An 18,773-nucleotide genomic window follows, 5' to 3' on the forward strand; every position below is an offset into this window, starting at 1 on the left:
TTGCATTAGAATTATACAGTTCAAAAGTGCTTTTAAAGTTTTACACATGCATACTTCAAGATTGAGAAAAGGAGAGATAAGAAACAAAAGTGAAATGATGGATGCAATAGGACAATACAAAAATGATTGATGCTAATAAAAGTCAATGCCCATGCATCTCTTATAACTCGCAGCTTTTTCAAATTAAAACCTGCATCAATACGGTGGAGATTTTAAATGTTTAAACTGCAGAATGATTTGTTGTTTGATATGCATTATAATCACAAAGGAACCCTTCCCCACATAACTTCCCTGAAAAAGTTAGGTTTTTAAACACACAACGCAATTGAAATAAAGGAGACAATGGCCAAAAAGCTATCTTATTTAGAGTTATCAGAAGTGAAAAGTTCTAAACATAAAGAGAGAAAACTTCTGGTAGCCTTCACAAAGTTCTGGAAGTGTCTTCGAAAATATGGTTAATCAAATGTATCAGAGGTACTCCTGAATATTCTATGTACAACTGGCCATGAGTAAAACATGCCTGCCATAGATCAGTTCCTGCTTTTCCTTGTGACTGATTTTGGTTTTTGTTGATGATCAATGCAAAAAACAATTTTACAAGGAACCGTATTCTTTTGAATTCAAACAGGTAATAAATTGAAAATGGTTGCTTTTGTGTAAATATGTCAAACTGCCTTGCACCCTGTGCTTGCTGGGACTGTTTCTAGCATCACTGCAACCCTACTCAGGATAAAGCAGGTTTAGAAAATGAATGGATACATGGATTATCATTATTAATGTTAGTATATGTTAATGATAATGTTAATGTTTTTTCTTTCTTGCATGCTAAAGTTTAATATATTTTTTTGCCATAGAAAAAAAAAGTTGTAACAATGAATCATGTTTTGCTTTAACTTGTTACAATGAGCAATGATGATTACACGCTTCACTTTTATGCGACCCATGCACTGAATTAAATGTTTGAAATGCTTATATTATATTCTGAAGCGCGTACATGGCATATTGGAATGCATCCCTGCTTGAGCCAGGAGGTCAGGAGTTGGATTAAGCAGATTTGAGAATAGGAGCACATTTAAAAAAAGCTAAAGAATATAAATCTATGTTTAATAGAAAACATCTGTAAAATAACAATGAACAGATTCTTCTGTGACATGAGGAGAATATTATGTCATAAGATTTTCAGTACAACATCATACTGCAATGTGAGTCGGAGTATTGCTCATTCCTAGATATTGCTTGGTGGAAAGTTTACAGCTTAAAGCACACAAATTCACAGCCTTCTCAATTTGTTTAGCTGTTACTGGTCTGTTACAGACAAGTCAGAGATTGTGTCTACATAGTGTATCAGACAAAATATTAATATATGTTATATGTACTGTCATGATCTGAATAAAGATTGTTTACTACAACACACAGTACACAGTGTAAGAGCCTCAGTATGTGGTGTCCATCCACTCATTTCTCCCATCTGCACTAGTGCCATCAGTTGTGACTTACTATTTTGAGCACCAGGAATCCAACTTGTCTGGCATTTCTCTCTCTTTCCCTGGCAGCTGAAGTCAAGGTGTATAGCGCACCTTGAGTGTCTAATCACAACTTTCTTCAGTGTACCTTCCTTCTTCCATTTTATAGCTCTTGCCACATATCATCCATTTTTTTTTCCTTGTCAAAAACAACTCCATTTATTCACATGCTCGTCCATGCTATTAGCGAGTGGTGCTGTTGCTTTGGTGCCGTTCAACTGGCATTACGATAGAAAAATATTAACAAATAAAAAAAAAGTGTCAGCTAATCTTTGTCCTATAAAGTCAGCAAATTTCAATGAAATCAGTCAAACCATTTTTCAATTTTGAGAAATTTAATTTCTCTATCGTAGAGGTGTATTTACTCCTAAATACAATAAATTGAAACGTTCTTTCTCAAATATCAGCTTTTTATTTAAATGGGAAAGTGTTTTGTTGATGAGTGAGTCAACTTTGCATTTTACACACAGGTCTCCTCCAGACTGTGACTAAAATGATTGCAAATGCGATCAAAAATAAGCGTTGGTGATTATCATTTCTACTTATATCGCCAGTGGCAAAAGAAATCATTGAAACTTTTTATATTGTAACAGATGCAAAAAGCCATTTTTTTTAATGGCTTAGCAGATGCGCTGTTAACATATGTGTCGATATGTGGGGGGCGTGAATGGGTTCCTCCTCAGAGATCCATGAGCAGTTTTCCACTAAAGGCTGGTTTATATTTGACATCTGCCCTACGCTGAGCATGAGGGATGCACGGTGAAAATGATATCAGACTTGGGAGACGTGTGTGTGAAAATATTTCTAACTACACAGCTCGGCTGATGTGGCGGTCGTGTATTCCAAATGGTGAACTTCAAGGAGAGGCTTGTTACGCTTGTGCCAGAATCATCCGTCAATAATCATGTATGCGCAAGACTCCTGCCTGCTGTTTCCACATGCACAGAAATGTCATGAAATCTGTATTTTAAGGCTGCAGGTGTATTACATGTTATTATTGTTTTACTGGGGTACGCTGTGATTGACAGCAGACAGTAAACTTTGTACAGATAAATGACATTTTGCTAGTTGTTATTTCAGTTGTTTTGACATGCACACTCTATATGTTCTGTCTCAAATAAATTCTTCAACAGGAGCTCTTCAACAAAGAAATGTGGAAACAAAAATGTAGTAAAATATTAATAATCGCAATTCTGTAATTATAATGAATAATTCATTAGTTGACACCCAAGAACACTGTAAAAAGCCATTTGAAACAGAAATCATTAAAATAAATGTACTAATCCACTTTCACTCCATATGTGGTGCCTTGCTCTTAAACATTTAGTTTTAGTTTTGTTCCTGGTGAAAAAAAGAGAAAAAAAAAAAAAAAAAAAAATGTCAACGGGAAAGGCTTTATTGTGGAACTCAGATTTCACCTGTGTCAGATGAGTGATTAAACCTGTATGAATGACATAGTTTAAGTTCTACCAAAAAAGAAATTCCCTTGCCTATCATGGAAACCCCTTTTAAATTGGGTGAGGATCTCATTTTCACAGCAGGTGTCATTATCTTATAAAATTCATTTTCCTGTATATTACATTCACAGTTGATCATGGCAGATTAAAACTGATCAAATGTTAAAGAATAAAATTTAGAAAGCGTTCATTGGTAATCTTTATCTGATGTGACTCTTTACAAAATAAACACTGGGTAGTTAAAATAGTCCACAATGCTTTTAATAAGCCTACCAGACAGTCTTTTATAGCAGATTCATATTGACTGTAGCCCTCTATCCCTTCCCCTACAGGGGACAATCATATCCACAGCTAAGCCTTTGCTGGAGAAATGCATCCTTAAGCTGTTTGTAAAATGAACACTGTATAGCTAAAATTGTTCAAAATGTATTTAAAAGGTAGTCTTCTATAACAATTTCATATTTAATGTGCCTCTCCATCCCATCCACTGAACGGGGCACTCATTTCCAGAGAATAGCCTTTGACATTGAAATGCTCTTCTGTTTACAAAATGAGCACTGGAGAGTTAACACTGAGCTAAACCTATTTAAAAACAATTTTGTCACTTTTTCCTTCTCTGTGGCTGTTTGTCTCATCCGCTGAAAGGGACACAAAGTCTAGCTGCTTACAAAATGAAAACTGAACAGTTAAAATTCTCCAAAATATATTTTAAATGTTTGCATGTTCACTTCAAACAAGAGGAAAAGAATACCAAATTATAATAGATGGTCCTCTGACACTGACTTTCAGTGACACAGGCTCAAAGCCTGAATAAAATACATGGTTCTTAATGTAATGTAATTCTTGATGACTGTACAAAGTGTGAAAGTTATTATGACATTCAGTTAACCCAAATTATCAAGATGGACACGAAAGTACAAGGGAAAGGTGGACTACGCAGAAGGAAAAAAATTAGCCACACGTTAGAAAGGTATGATACTGAAAGATTAATATTTTATACATTTGGTTAACTGTCACGCAAATCAAAGCTACTGGCTACCAGTTTTTTTTTCTTTTTGCAGCTACTGGCTCCTTGAAGTGTCTAGAGACAACAAGGCATCAGCTTTTGGTTTAACATCCTATACTTGGAGTAATTAGGATGCTTTACGCAGTTATACATCACTTTATTAATTAAATTGTGACATAAAAGAATGTTTAAAACCTTTATTACCCAAGCTACAGTTTTTATTTTGTATGTTAGAAAAATATACCTTCTGCTTTGTAGTATTTCAATCTGATGTGTTATCATTTAACATGTCATAATGTCAGCCCTTGATTCCTGGTATATAATGTACCACCAGTACAACAGTTATTTTTATGTTGTTCACTTCAAAAATGAATCCAGCAAATTCCTGCTTACACATCTGCTCATTTGACGTACGGCAAATTGATACAGAACATATCCTTCATTAACTTAACATGTATTGAATGTGAATCATGCTTATATGTAATACTGTGAGTAATATCAAATGAAAATAAACTACCAAAGTTGTCTTCAGTAAGCAGTCACCGAACTCAACAAAATTAAAACGTTTTCCTACTTCTGACAATGTTCTACCATCTTAAAAGCTTAAAGCCCCAGCCTAGAACAGCATAAAAACAATATGAGAATTTCTTACAGGATGCAACAAATGATCAGTAATTTTAACATTTTAACACATTTATACATATATACACATTCTGCATAGAAAAAAACATCATATACAAGAAAACGTAACAATTCTCTGAATATTTAAATATAAACTAAATCTGACAGAAGGAAACTGAACAATGTTTGTTGAACTTTTATTTCTGGCAAGTTATTTCTTACTAAAAGAAGTTCATGTTCATCTCCTAACACACTTTCTTTTCTCATTGAGAAAAATGAAAGGCTGCATTAAACAATGTTTTCTCTCTTTACACCCTGTCTAACAGTACACGGGGGTTGTTTACCTCTAGGCAACAGTGAAATTGGTAAGGATTTAGCAAGCTGTGATGCCACAGAACTGCTCTGAATGTGAAGCTCCTCCAAACTCTTGGAACAAAATGCAACCAGAGAACTTAACAGTCATTTGCTCCAAAGCCACTTGCACATGCCAACTGTGCCCGCTCACCTTCTGGTTTACGGCTTCTTTTTTTTTCTCTCAAAAACATTCTGGAGCATTCCTCTTACTTATACTTATTTCTTTATTTATTAGGTTTATATAATGTCCAGTGTGATGTAATCTTAAATTTCTTATCGAATATGTGGCTTTAAATGTCTTCGTTTTAGTTCCATCATGGCTGACTTTTTCTTTACACATGTTACAACTGGCATTTCGTTCATCTTCATACACTTTAACACTGGGTTTCTCAATCTTTATTCCTCCAAGGTCCCCACAGTGTGCCTCGTGATAAGGTGAGGACCCCTCCACACATGATACTTACCATTTTCTACACTGCCTGTGTTTTTTAAAGCATTATACATAATTAATAAATAATTTCCAATATAGCCTGCATGTTTTAGTTAAAGTTTTAAATGAAAAATATCAGCTGGAGGCATTTTTTCATAACTTAATTTACAAGGGCTACTTCTCTATCCTTTGGATTCAGCACTAGAGCCTTTCCATTAGCAAGAGACACATTTAACGCAAATGGAAAAGCAAATGCACTTGGCACCTCCTTCACATCTTTGGAATCATGCTAAAACACCAATGTTCTTTACGGCAGTGAGACATGTCACCCTCTTTAAAAAAATTTTGTTGGGTTTTTAAGAGCAGTCAGTTTCCATTCTAACTACATTTTAGTAGCTGTGATGCACTATATTGCACAGATAATTGTAACCAACCACTAAACCCTGAACTGCTGTACATATGTGGGGAGTCCATCCCATACAAAAAAGTGTAGCTACAGACAAGACACTTTGAATCCTTAAACACATGTGGCAACCAATGATTTAATTGTTTTCTGCTATTTTATAATTATTTTCAGTCATCTTGTGACATCTTGGAAGTATATTTTGGTTGAGAACTACTGCATTAAAGGACTTCCACACAGCAGACATTGCAGCAGCTGCAGAGTCTGTGGTATTTTTTCAGTGACTTGTGTTAGCCTTCCAGCTAAATTTGTACTTATCAATGGATAAGCTTTCTACTCTGGTTTCCATTTACATCCAAGAAAGTGTGCTTTGAAAAAGCCTTGTGATGGATTAGTGGTCCAACCTAAGTGAGTTCCTGCCTTGCTGTAAGAATTGATTTTGGCTGCATCTAACAATATTTTGAAAATAAAGGAATGAAAAAACGTATACAGTCTTTTATGTTTTATGTTAAGTTTACTGCATAGTTATTTTTGTACTTTCCATCTGATCCGTTTCTGTAGGTTTAATTTAATGCTGCGGAGTCCAAATAGAGACAACACTTGAACAAGAAGGTCCTTGGATAGTGGCTGTAAATCTAGATTGTATCTCAAAGACAATAGGAACATAACACAGCAAAATAAGATCAGCCTTATGATTATATGTATAGTAGGATTGCTTTAAAAAAAATGCAGGAAAGAATACGAGTTTAAGGCATAATGTGAAAATTATCAGTGATGGATCCTCAGAAATGACCTAGGTCAAAAGGCTCAAGACTACAGTATATTAGATGTTTTACAGTTTGGTAAGATGTAAGCGGCTAAAGCATGTATTATGAAGTGTTGACATTTACAAATATGTAAATTAAAACCAAAGAAAAAGATGGCAATGTGGTATCTATCCAACAGCTGAACTGAGACACTGCCTCATAAAATTCATATATTTGCGTTATATTGTTAACCTATACTACAAAACAAAAAAAAATCAATAAAAAAAAAACACAATTGGCGAAAAGTAGCTAACTTATTATTATTAATTATTTAACTGATGTCTTTATCCAAAATTTGAGAGATACAACTGGTTATATTCCTTCTGTTTTTTTCTGCCCCCAATTAGAGCACAGGCAGGTGAAGTGTCTTCCTCATGGCCACACAGTGGCTGAGGCAGGATTTGAACAAACCATGTCATGGTTTGAAGTCCAAAACCTAAACCACTATGCCACACTGCAAGATTGAATTGATTAAACATTTAAATTAACAGTGGAAAATATTGCTTTTCTGCTTTGTGGTGCCTATGACAAATTTACTTTGAGACACATTGTTCATTTAAAAAGACACAAAAGGATGTATTTAAGCTAGATGTCAGATGGTTTCACATTCAGAAACAAAACAAAACCTTTCAAAAAAGGAAGTGTACTAAACATTTAGGAAAATTTCAAGCATAAGAATAGCCAGGTTTTCTACAAATTGCCTAACGCCATGCATGAAATACAAAAGCAACACATCTATGATGCGCTACAACATAGAAAACACCTACCATTATCAGCAGTACTAACAAGGAACACTGATGACTGATGGTCGAGGTTGAAGGAAATCACTAAGGGTGTGTATAATTATGTATGTTGCCAAACAAAGTGATGGCAGCAAATTAGTTCTTGGCAGCTATACAACTTTCTGGTGTTACCTATTCTTTGGAACAGTACCTATTTGAAACCTAAAATCAATAAAAGTTTTCAGCTTAAATGAATAATAATTCCATCACTACAATTAGCAACTTTTTCTATATCGTTCACTTTTCAAAAGAGCCACTCAGTCTACATTGTTGAAAAAAAAAGAAAATTTTCTACATTCATTGCCCTACAAGTAATTTGATATTCATTTATGTCCTAATAAAATATAAAGACTACTAGGCCAAGCAAATAACATAATATTCTGTAATGACAGTTGTGAGCTGGGCAAAGAAATACATGATTAAAAATTGTACATAAAAAATATTTTTTTCTCAGATCTTGATTTTATTAGAAAAACACCTGGAAAATTATTTATGGGAATAACTTAAGTGTAGACTTTAATGGAAAAACTTTACTTTATAGATTGATACCCCAACACTCTACTGTAACATTCACTGCTATAATCAGATAACAAACCAATCAGGTTGTGATTTTACAATGTTACCCTACACTATAATCCTCTGTCAGGCATGCCCTGATTTGGAATGATGTACATTTGTTGGTATAAGCAGTGTTTTACATTTATCCAACATATTTCTCTTTCATGCGTAACATTTTCAATTTATCTAATCTGTCCTTAGAAAGAACTCTTGCAATAGTCCTCTTGATCATCCAAGGAGGTCGGCTGCAAACAAGGAGGCAGCTATAGTCGGTGAGAAAGTGGTTTCATATGTTACATTTTCCCCATTTTGAGATTCAAATGTGATTAGCAATTTTCACTTTATATTATCATTGACTCTGCGAGACCATGTGGAGTAAGGCATTTCCTACTCTCTTTCCTGAAAAACTACACTTGGGAAGATGAGTAATAATGAGGAAATCACAGACATTCTACATCATCAACCCTGACAAGGATGGATAGTCCTTGAAAATGGATAGTCTTTTAGCGTTCTTTTTTATTATTATTAACACCCTCTAACCCCATGAAAGTCTACAACTTGTTTTTACCAAGGGCCTAGAAATCTCATTAGAACAGACATGTTCCCTGTTACAGAAACTAAAAACCCAATGCTTGTATTTATTTTTAGTCACTAGCCTAGACGTTTGCATACTTTCAACCTAGACTGAGTGTTTATAAGTTGTGTTCAATATTGACAAGAGGGAAGTATAACTGTGTCTAATTAGTTTAAGCAGATTGTGCCTGTCCATTACTGCTGAAGATCAGTCATCGTTGTTGTTACTAATTAATGTAGAAATCCAGAAGTAACTCTAAAGTGTTTTCTTGCAATTATAAATCTACTAATACAAAAATGCACCTATAATGTCGTTGTTTTGCTTTACATAGATAACAAAAACAAATAAAAGAATGAATGAATTACCTTTATTTTAAAATCTACTAATACAAAAATGCACCTATAATGTCTTGTTGTTTTGCTTTACATAGATAGCAAAAACAAGTAAAAGAATGAATGAATTACCTTTATTTTACACAGTACCTTTCAATAATGAACACCTTCTCAAAATACGTTAAAAATACAGTTATACTGTACCATATACATACACAGAGCAAATTATTAGGAATATAATATGTAGAATATGAATATTTATAGTATCTTATTATGAAGTTTGCTTTATAGCTTTTTAATCTTAGCTATATGACTTCTGTTTTACACTGTTTTTTATATATACAGTGCAGATTCTTGCTTATTTTGCAAGGTATAATTTTCAAGAGGAGATGTCACACAAGATACGTGTATTTCTTAAGAGGCAGGCAATATCCTGTGTGGTGGGCGGCCAGGTCTCATACCCAGCCAGGACACCCTTTGACAATGGATCCGGGGCTACACCCATGGTCTACACCCTACGTTTCCCGGAAAACACTTGGTGGCAGCCCCCCTGGGCTGCATCGGGGCCACAATGGTGGAACACTGGGGTATCTGTCAATAAGGGTGCACACATAAAGGCGACCTTCAAAAGGGCGACCTCAATTGGGCGCGGCGAATAAAAGCGCACATAAATAAAAGCGATCTTCAAAAGGGCGACCTCAATTGAGCGGCGAATAAAGGCGCGCGTAAACAAAGGCGAGCTTCAAAAGGACGACCTCAATTGAGCGCCGAATAACTGCGCGCATAAATAAAGGAGTGCTTCAAAAGGGTGACGTCAATTGGGCACAGCGAATAAAGGCAAACGCAACAAAATTATTACAGAAAATTTATTAGATAAAGGCAATGATTGAACGTATAAAAAGGTGAAAACAAGAATATTAAAACATCCAATTAATTAATGCATGAACTTCTAACGAACTACTTCTAACGAACTATTTCTAAAGCTCTCTATATTTCGTTGTTTTCAAAATTACAGAAAATTAGATTAAGGCAATGACTGAATGTATAAAAAGGTGAAAGCAAGTTACACTTGAAGCTGTAGATTATGTGCAATGCCACGTAGATATTCGAGATGCGGTCTATTAGCATAATCAAGGACAATTAATTTAATTCGCTCCGAAGCTCATCTTTTTGAAGCGCTCCTTTATTTGCGTGCGCATTTATTCGGCACTCAATTGAGGTCGTCCTTTTGAAGCTCGCCTTTATTTACGCGCGCCTTTATTCGGCGCTCAATTGAGGTCGCCCTTTTGAAGATCGCTTTTATTTATGTGCGCTTTTATTCTCCGCACCCAATTGAGGTCGCCTTTTTGTGCAAGCCCTTATTGAATAGAACCGAACACTGGAGCTCATCCCTGTTGGGCTCCATGGCCACCACCAGGGGGAGTTGCATGGCTTAACAAGCCCATGTGGGCTGTACTGCAGCCACACCCAGAAGTGCAGCCTGAAGTAGGTCAACGAGCACCTGGAGCACTTCTGGGGGTGCTATACAAGGAGCCTGCAGCCCCTACTCTTGACTGAACAGTCGGGAGGAGGATGACAACAATGCTGCCTGAGAGGAGTGGAGGAAGAAGTACCTGTGTAGAGTATTTTGTTGTGTTTTGTTGCACTGTGGTGTGCTTGTGTGGGACTGTGTTGAGCTGGTGGGACATGGGGAAGACGTGCCTCATGGCTGAAGAAAAATAAAAGTGCTTTTTCTTTGATTTTTACACATGCCTCCGTTGTCAGTCTGTGTCAGGTCGGGCACCTATATTGCGGCTTTCACACCTGTTTTTACCTCTGGGATCTGAAGCTGTTAAATCTGTGTAGCTTTGTGATTTGTTATTTAGGCCATTATTTTAAGCACATATTGATTCAAAACAAGGTATTTTATTATGTATTTTAGAAAGAATCACTGCAAATGTCTAATAAGAACTAATCACCTACTTCTCTAATTACAAATAATTGTGAAGTCAATAGAAAACAACATTGGTATACTACTTTTAGCCTCACCTATTTTGATTAGTCATCTTAAAGTTCTCCAACCATGCATGATGGAGCGGGGAGGTGGGGTATATGGGTAGATTTGGGGTGGGGATTGTAGAATCTTTAAATATGGAAACTAAACACATAAAAGGTTATTCAAAACTGATTTGAAAGGAGCTGAATCTATCTATGTACTATAATGAAGACCTCCTATTTGACGATAGATGAATGCAGCTCATTTTTCTTCCACCTATACTAATACTGGGTAGGGCCTCCTTTTGCTCATAAAACAGCCTTTCTTATTTGTAGCATGGATTTCACAAGATGTTGGAAAATTTCCACCGAGATTCCAGTACATGTTAACATGATTGCATTACACAGTTTCTGCAGACCTGTCATCTGCACATACATGCAATAAATTTCCTGTTCTAGCAAATCCCAAAGATGTTGTATTGGTTTAAGATCATGTGATTGTGAAGGCCAATGAAGAACACTGAACTCGTTCAGAAGATCAAGTAGAAGATGGGTAAATTATGGCCATGAAAGGAATGCTAAAGAAAAGGTTGAGGACAAATAAAGTTATATCTATCCATCTATGGACATGGTCAGCAACACTACTTGAATAGACAATGGCATTCAAGTGATAATTGATTGGTATTAAATGTGCTAAGAAAACATTCCCCACACCATTACACCACCACCAGCAGTCTGGACTGTTGATACAAGGCAGGTTGAGTACATGGATTCATGCAGTTGGCACCAAGTTCTGACCCTACCATCTGTTCTCCTCAGTAGAAATGCACCAGACCGGGATACATTTTCTCCAGTCTTTAATTGTCCAGTTTTCATAAGCCTGTGGTCACTGTAGCCTCAGCTTTTTGCCTTCTGCTAGTGTAGCCCATCTGCATCGAGGTTCTGTATGTTGGGCATTCTGAGATTCTTTCCTGCTCACTACAGGCATAAAAAGTGGTTATCTGAGTTACCGTAGCCTTTCTGTCAGCTTTAACAAGTCTGGCTATTCTCCTTCCTCTCATAAACAAGGTGTTTCTGTTCATAGAATTGCCGTTCACTGGATATTTTTTGTTTCTCACTTCATTCTGAGTAAACTCCAGATGTTGCTGTGCATGAAAATCCCAAGAGATCAGAAGTTACAAAAATACTCAAACCATCCAGCCTGGCACAACAATCATGTCACAGTCCAAATCACTGAGATCATGTTTTTTTTCCCCCCTAATTTTACTGTTTGATGTAGAGGTGGGCGGTATGACCAAAATTCTATATCACAGTATTTTTCTAAATTCTGCCGGTTTCACGGTATTAGACGGTATTTTTTTCCCCATGCATGAGTGGATGTTAACCACATTTTCCACTGCAATTACTGCAGTAGACTGGCTAAGAATAACCTATTAGACTGTTATGAGAATTGTAAATCGTACAAAAAGACATTTTAATGTGCACACAAGTATTAATCCAGGTTTGCATGGCCCCATAAAGTGATAGTTTTCAAGGGGGTGGCACTAAAGAGAAGGAATCACATTGCATGACAGATGCAGTCAAAATATAGAACCTTTAATTGAACAAATTTTGCAAAAGCTTAAACTATGATTTTGACAACATATTTTCAACCATCCAAAGAGGCATTTAGACTTAGTAAAATATCCAGAGGTGTTTGTCAAAAGTTGGATTGCACTGAACACGTCTTAGAAAAGGAATAAATAGTAAATATTTTTTGTAAACCAACTACACTTTCTGTTAATGTTAACAATCTCTGTCCACTGACACGTTAAAGTGACTTTTTAAACAATTTTACCATCATTAAACTGCATAATATTTAAACTAATAAATAATAATAATAATAAAATACATAATAGTATTACTGATAGTTGCACCATTACTTCAAGGCTTGATTCAAGCCCAGGTGCATTACAAAGTATTCACCAAATTAAAATAAAATAAAACAAGTGCAACTTGGTGATGACATCTTACCAACTGTACCATCATTTAGGCAAACTGCATTAATATGGACCTTGCTTCAAGCTAAGCTATATACATAAATAATAAAAACTGCAACTTGCATTTATAATGCTGTTTGTGGTATAGCCCTATGGAAAAAAATATGGACACGGAAGAAAAAAACAAACTATATGTCGAAAATAAATTCGACATGTTGACTATGTCAAGATTAAACTCGACATCTCCACTTTATTCTCATAGTTTATTTTATAATTAAAGTAGAATGTTGTAAACTAAACTTCATCCTAAAATCAATGTTTAATTTACTAGATTTTCTCAAACCCCGTCACAAGTTAATGCAGCACATCAAATACTTTGTGTTAAGTGTTCCCTGACCCAGTCGTTAATCACTACGCTTCTTAAACTGACTTCCTTCTTCCGTACTAAAAGCAGGCGCCTGCAGCAATCACCGCACAGAATCCATTCACTTCATGATATTCCTGCTCTCTACCAAAACCCCAGTTCCTATCTTTCCTTTTTCTTTCTCCACATTACCAATCACCACACGATAAACGTCTTTGTGAAATTAAAACTAGTTATTAACTTAGCCGATGGAGTGTTCAGAACTTTAAAAATATCTTCGTTATACATGTTTAATTATGCCATCCATTCAGAGTTGTGCCCATCTCTGAACAAGTCACCAGCACATCGCAGGATAAATACAAGCAAAACATACACTAGGCAAGTACAAAAACAAGTACAACTTGGCTTGCAGTATTATCCAGTAGTATAGAAACAGTATTTACACATCTGGCCTTTTAAAACTAAAGTATCTCCAGGTGACGGACGTGACTCCTTTTTGTCGGCAAAAGTTTCGGAATGCTCTCTGTCCATTTTCACCACACGGCATACCTATGCTACCGCCCACTATTTGGTGGTGTAGCAGTGAAAAAGAGCCCTAGTGCAACAAATCTGTGTTTAGCGGTGTAGCAGTGAAAAAGGTCCCCACTTGAATAGTTTCCCGCTGTGCCACATTCCGAACGTCGTTTAGGCAATTTAAACCGGTGTTGCGGTATAAGAAAAATCCACATCATAAAAAAAAATAAAAAACGGTTTTCGGTATGAACCGGTATACCGTCCAGCACTAGTTTGATGTGAACGTCAACTGAAACTCCTAACATGTATTTGCATGATTAGTATGCATTGTATTGCTACAACATGATTGGCTTATTAAATAACTGCATGGATAAGCAGGTGTACAGGTTTTCCTTATTATTTCCCCAGTCATTGTGTACATTTACATGTATTTTTTGTACAGTTGGACACAGTTGGATTAGGTTTACTTGCTCAGGGAAACACAGTGGGCCAACGGTGAGAAATGAAAAAGCAAACTCGTGATTTAGAGTTCAGTTCTCTACCATTATGCCATATTGCCTAACAAACGAAAAATAGTGTATTTGTTTATTACAAGCAACTAGGGTTGTGTGGTATACAGATACTGAGAAACCCAAACTTTAAAATGGTACAGTACCAGCATTTCAGGATTTTCGGTACTGGAAGTAAATGCTAGCTTTCATCTCAATCCCACTCCAATAACCAAAACATTCACTAGTGTAGATGTGGAAAAGCATCCATTTTGTAGACTTCACAAAGCAAAAACTCAGGGTTTCATGCGACTGAAAATTCACAGGTGACCACTACAATCCAACTTCCTCAACATGATCTGGACTCTATGGGTCTGTGCCCCCTCACTTACAGATTCAATGAGATATGGAGTTCATGCCTATCAAAATAAAACAGTGTGTAGCGCGCATCACAACGGCACGGAGCACAGCACCAGGGAGGAGAAAGAATTGGGGGTGCTTTTTGGGTTATTGGTTATTTGCTTCTGTACAATTTTGGTACCAGTACTGACGTCCAACAGCAGGTACTGATACCAAAGTCAAAATTTTAGTAATACTCCAACACTACAAGCAAAAGTCCCAAAAGAAGAAGGAGAAATTTATGTGCTTAGCCAAATAGAATGTAGATAAAATTAAGGTGCTCATTTTCTTATTGATTTTTGTATAGCTGAGGAAAAGGTAGTATGAATTATATGAGATAAATTTGCAACAATTTTAAAAGCAGTAGGGAGAAAGAGAAAAAGTAAAAAAGTTTCTATAAAAAAGGTTTTATGATCAAGCATTCATAGACTTAAATATTTGATATGGCTGAGTAGCACAAAAATATCATACAATCAGACAGCTGATTTATTGCTTCAGAAAAATCTTATCACCTGTGTGGTACCACTGGCTAAAGTAAATCAGTCACTGTAAGGGGCTTGTAGAAATGTGGGTGTCCTGTATTAAACAGACTCTTGGTCCAGGATTGTTTTCTAACTTACGCCCAGTGCTGATAGCTCTGGACACCCACAACCCTGAACTGGGGTAAGCTGGTTTGATGATACTATTGTAGGGTATGTACTATATACTATATATAGTAACAGCTGAATAATACAGTACAGCATAAAATGTGCAAAATTTACAGGCTTTTTACAAGCTGTGTTCTCATCACAAAAAGCTGGTGTTATACAGCTCTAGATATTTTTTGAAATAAAGAACTGCATGATCAAAGTGTGGAACAGCTATAACAAAATAATAAAATAAAAAATTTAAACCAGCTTATGTTTGGTCCAATTCATGTGCACTCACCATTTTCCACTTTGGTACGCAATTTGCCTTGCTTGCTATTCTCAAAAAATGGATGATGTTGACAATCTGTATAGGTAGTTGCCTGTTCACTGCATGATTTATCAAAAAGAGCTCCATCCCCACAGGGGGCAGTGCTAAAAAAAAAAAAGAGAGGTGCAAGAAGCATTAACAGCTTACACAGAAAACATGATTATTTAATTTACAAAAAATATTAATGGTTCTTTAACTTGGCTTATGCACAAAGATTTATCCTGGATACCTAATGTAAAGGTGAAATGTGATTCCTTCTTTGATTCTTAGTCGGCCTTCCTTTGATTCTTCAAAGATGCTCTCTTCAGAAGATGCCGAGTCATATTTCATTAACTCGCCAAACAGGAATCTAGAATGACCAAGAATACAGGGCTTATCATAAATCTAGATCAGGACAATTAAGCACTGCTTTATAACAATTTCTTTCACAATTGAAAACCATCATGTTATTAAGAAATAGGTTCTTTAATTCTTCAATTTAAAGCTGACTTTAATACTAGAATTCTTGTTTATCTGGTTGTGAGGTACCTAGAGCTGTATAGGGTAAATAAGATAAACAAGACTTGAGCTGGGAGAACTTTTTGCCCTTTCTGTGACAGTGGGGGGGTGGGGGTGGGACAGCAGGCTGCTTGTGTTGATTGACACATTTACAAAACAAAAGATGCTGATGGAGAAGTGTGAAGGAATTTAAGGTGGGCCGGCATTACAAATTTTTTCGTAGGCTTCAGGGAATCCAGTAATAATCTTCAAGTATACAAAGAGAAAAGAGAAGTCTTGGTTTATTTAAATAGGGTTGCATATAGTAAATTAATCAAGAGATAAGGGCCAGACATGCCATGTGGTTAGAAAAACGTGACCAAAGGAAGCTGGTGTCAAGAAGAGCCCTCTCATGTAATTTCATATTTAGGAGTGCTAAACACTGAAACCTTTTATTTATATTTACTTCAAACTAAAACATACATATTTTGAAAAATTAACAATCATTCTTTGAGGTTTTACAGGGTGCCTGAAAATGTGAATAGTTTACCATGAAGTCTACATAAGGAGAGGATAAAAATACATATTTGAAAAAATATTACACATATACACACATGAATACTTGATTGAGTTGGTAAATTGTAATACAAAGGCAGCTACACAATAACCTTTGAGAGTTAAAAGTATATGGGAAAAAAAATCACATCACAAAAAATATATTGGAGAAATATATGAATTACAAGTCTTTTGGTATTAATAAAAAAATAAATAAATAAAGTGAAATAAGTAACTATTACCTTCACCAGACTATTTCTTACATCTTACAACTTTTGCACTTTAGAAGACTACCAGTTTAAATTTACACTCCCTGCTGGTACACACAAAGAGGTGGTGATAATACCTTACAAAAGCGGTACATTCTGTTCATTAGGGGTATATGTCTCTTTTTCATCCATGCACCACAATTTCTGTTACTGAGACTTGAGTAACAGAAATGTTTAAGAAAATGTGGGTACCAGAGGAAATATGAAAATTCAAAAGAAATACCAATTCATCATTTTATTCCTGCTGCATTGTAGATTTGAAAACATTTATTAATCCCACTTTTTACAAAATAATAAAATTAAATTCTGGTTTGTAGGGTGGGGGAACAGGACACAACAATAATTTCACCTGAAGAATTAATTTCACTCCCTAGCTATAAAGAAAATTACAGCAATAAACTGAACTTAGATATTTTTTTTAACATTTTCCTCAAAGACCATTTTAATCAGGGCTACCTACTGAATCATCATGACTCTGCCCAATTCTTAACCATTCATGCAATACATTTTTTAAATTCTTGACTATACATTACTAAAAAGAAGACAAATACACATGCAAAATCTTAGCCAACAGTCCATCAAAGTGTTAAAAGAGCCAATTCTCCACATGAAAAATATATCTACACTAATATTCACTGGAGATTTTTATACTATCACACACCGGAAAATTAGCACAGAAATTAGAACATACACAGAAATTACAATTTATAATTTTATATGTGTATAATTTAAGTCAGCACTTATTTTACAATGTGAACATGCACCTTTTATTTTTTAAGAGAACATTATAATCTCACCACCATTATAGTCTAAACACTGAATTGCACCGAGCCTTAGATAATTAAAACACTGGAATATACTGATATACACCAAGTCTTACACATAACAACTCCACCAATAAAAACCAACATCCTGAAATGCAACATCAAAGATGGATAGGAAAAATGGGCAATATAATATGGAAAGCAAATGACTGAAAGGTAAAGTGGGCTTGACTAAAGGGTTAAGACACAATAGTGGCAAAGAGGTAAAAGGTGTTGTTTATTAGCATAATGTATAATGGGAATTGGTGGGCAGGACTGAATGTTAGAATGGGCCTGACTGAAAATTACCAGACAAAGTTGGTGAAATGCCATTAGGTGTTATCCATTAGCATAAGCAGGAGTACCTAAGTATCTTATCTATATTAAGTTTTGTATAAAAATATCTCCATGCCGGGAATCGCTGCTTTCACTGTGGACAGAGAATGGCGTTGTTGTCTTTTAATGAAGTCTTGTTTGGAACCAGAAGGCTCTGGAGTCTGTGTGAATTCCTGGTTTTATATATTATTGGTTTGTGATTTTTTTATGCGATATCCATAGCTGAGCTTGTTCATGAATTAATTCTCGGTGGCATCACAAGAACAGTATACTGAGTGATATTATTGGAGACATTAATAACTTCTCATTTGTGTCTTCATATCCTTGTAAAATATAAAGTTGATCACAGAGACCTTAAACAAAGCACTCAAACCATAGCGGTTTCTACTCACACCATTCAGCATCTTTAAAACCTTTAACTCCAGATGCCATTTCACTTCTTGAATAGCCAAAGAACACACATCACTAACAGTTAAGATGAGTAATAAAGGCTCTCTAGTGGTATATTTTTTTATCAAAACAAATGACAAACAGCTGAGAGGCTGCTATTATATATATTTATCCTGTTCTGTTTGCACAAGAGCATGATTTGAGTCATTTTTTCTGTTTTATTGAAGTCCCTTTGGCAAGTGTGGGAGACAATACATAGAAAACAAACAAAAAAAAAACACAACAGGCAGCGATGATGCACCAAAGAAATTCTGGAGCTTACATCCATATTAGTGATATCTGAATATAGAATCAGCAGTAGGAATATGGCAAAGACTCAGCTGTTTAAAGAGAAATGTCAGAGGTCAAGATACTGTGTTGAGA

At 35.6% G+C, this 18,773-nt stretch overlaps 1 protein-coding gene across 7 annotated transcripts in view; it reads right to left on the minus strand.

The window, feature by feature from the left end:
* The window catches only part of adar (adenosine deaminase RNA specific), a 166,390-nt gene that overhangs the window by 8,802 nt on the left and 138,815 nt on the right, over positions 1-18,773 (minus strand). For all 7 annotated transcript variants that reach the window (XM_051923243.1, XM_051923242.1, XM_051923244.1 and 4 more), the window contains 2 exons: positions 15,750-15,869; positions 15,491-15,624 (listed from right to left, as the gene is read on the minus strand). In XM_051923243.1, the coding sequence (XP_051779203.1) occupies positions 15,491-15,624; positions 15,750-15,869 (254 nt within the window). The remainder of the gene's footprint in view (positions 1-15,490; positions 15,625-15,749; positions 15,870-18,773) is intronic.

The sequence above is a fragment of the Erpetoichthys calabaricus genome, chromosome 2 (assembly GCF_900747795.2).
Source record: "Erpetoichthys calabaricus chromosome 2, fErpCal1.3, whole genome shotgun sequence".
Classification (NCBI taxonomy): domain Eukaryota; kingdom Metazoa; phylum Chordata; class Cladistia; order Polypteriformes; family Polypteridae; genus Erpetoichthys; species Erpetoichthys calabaricus.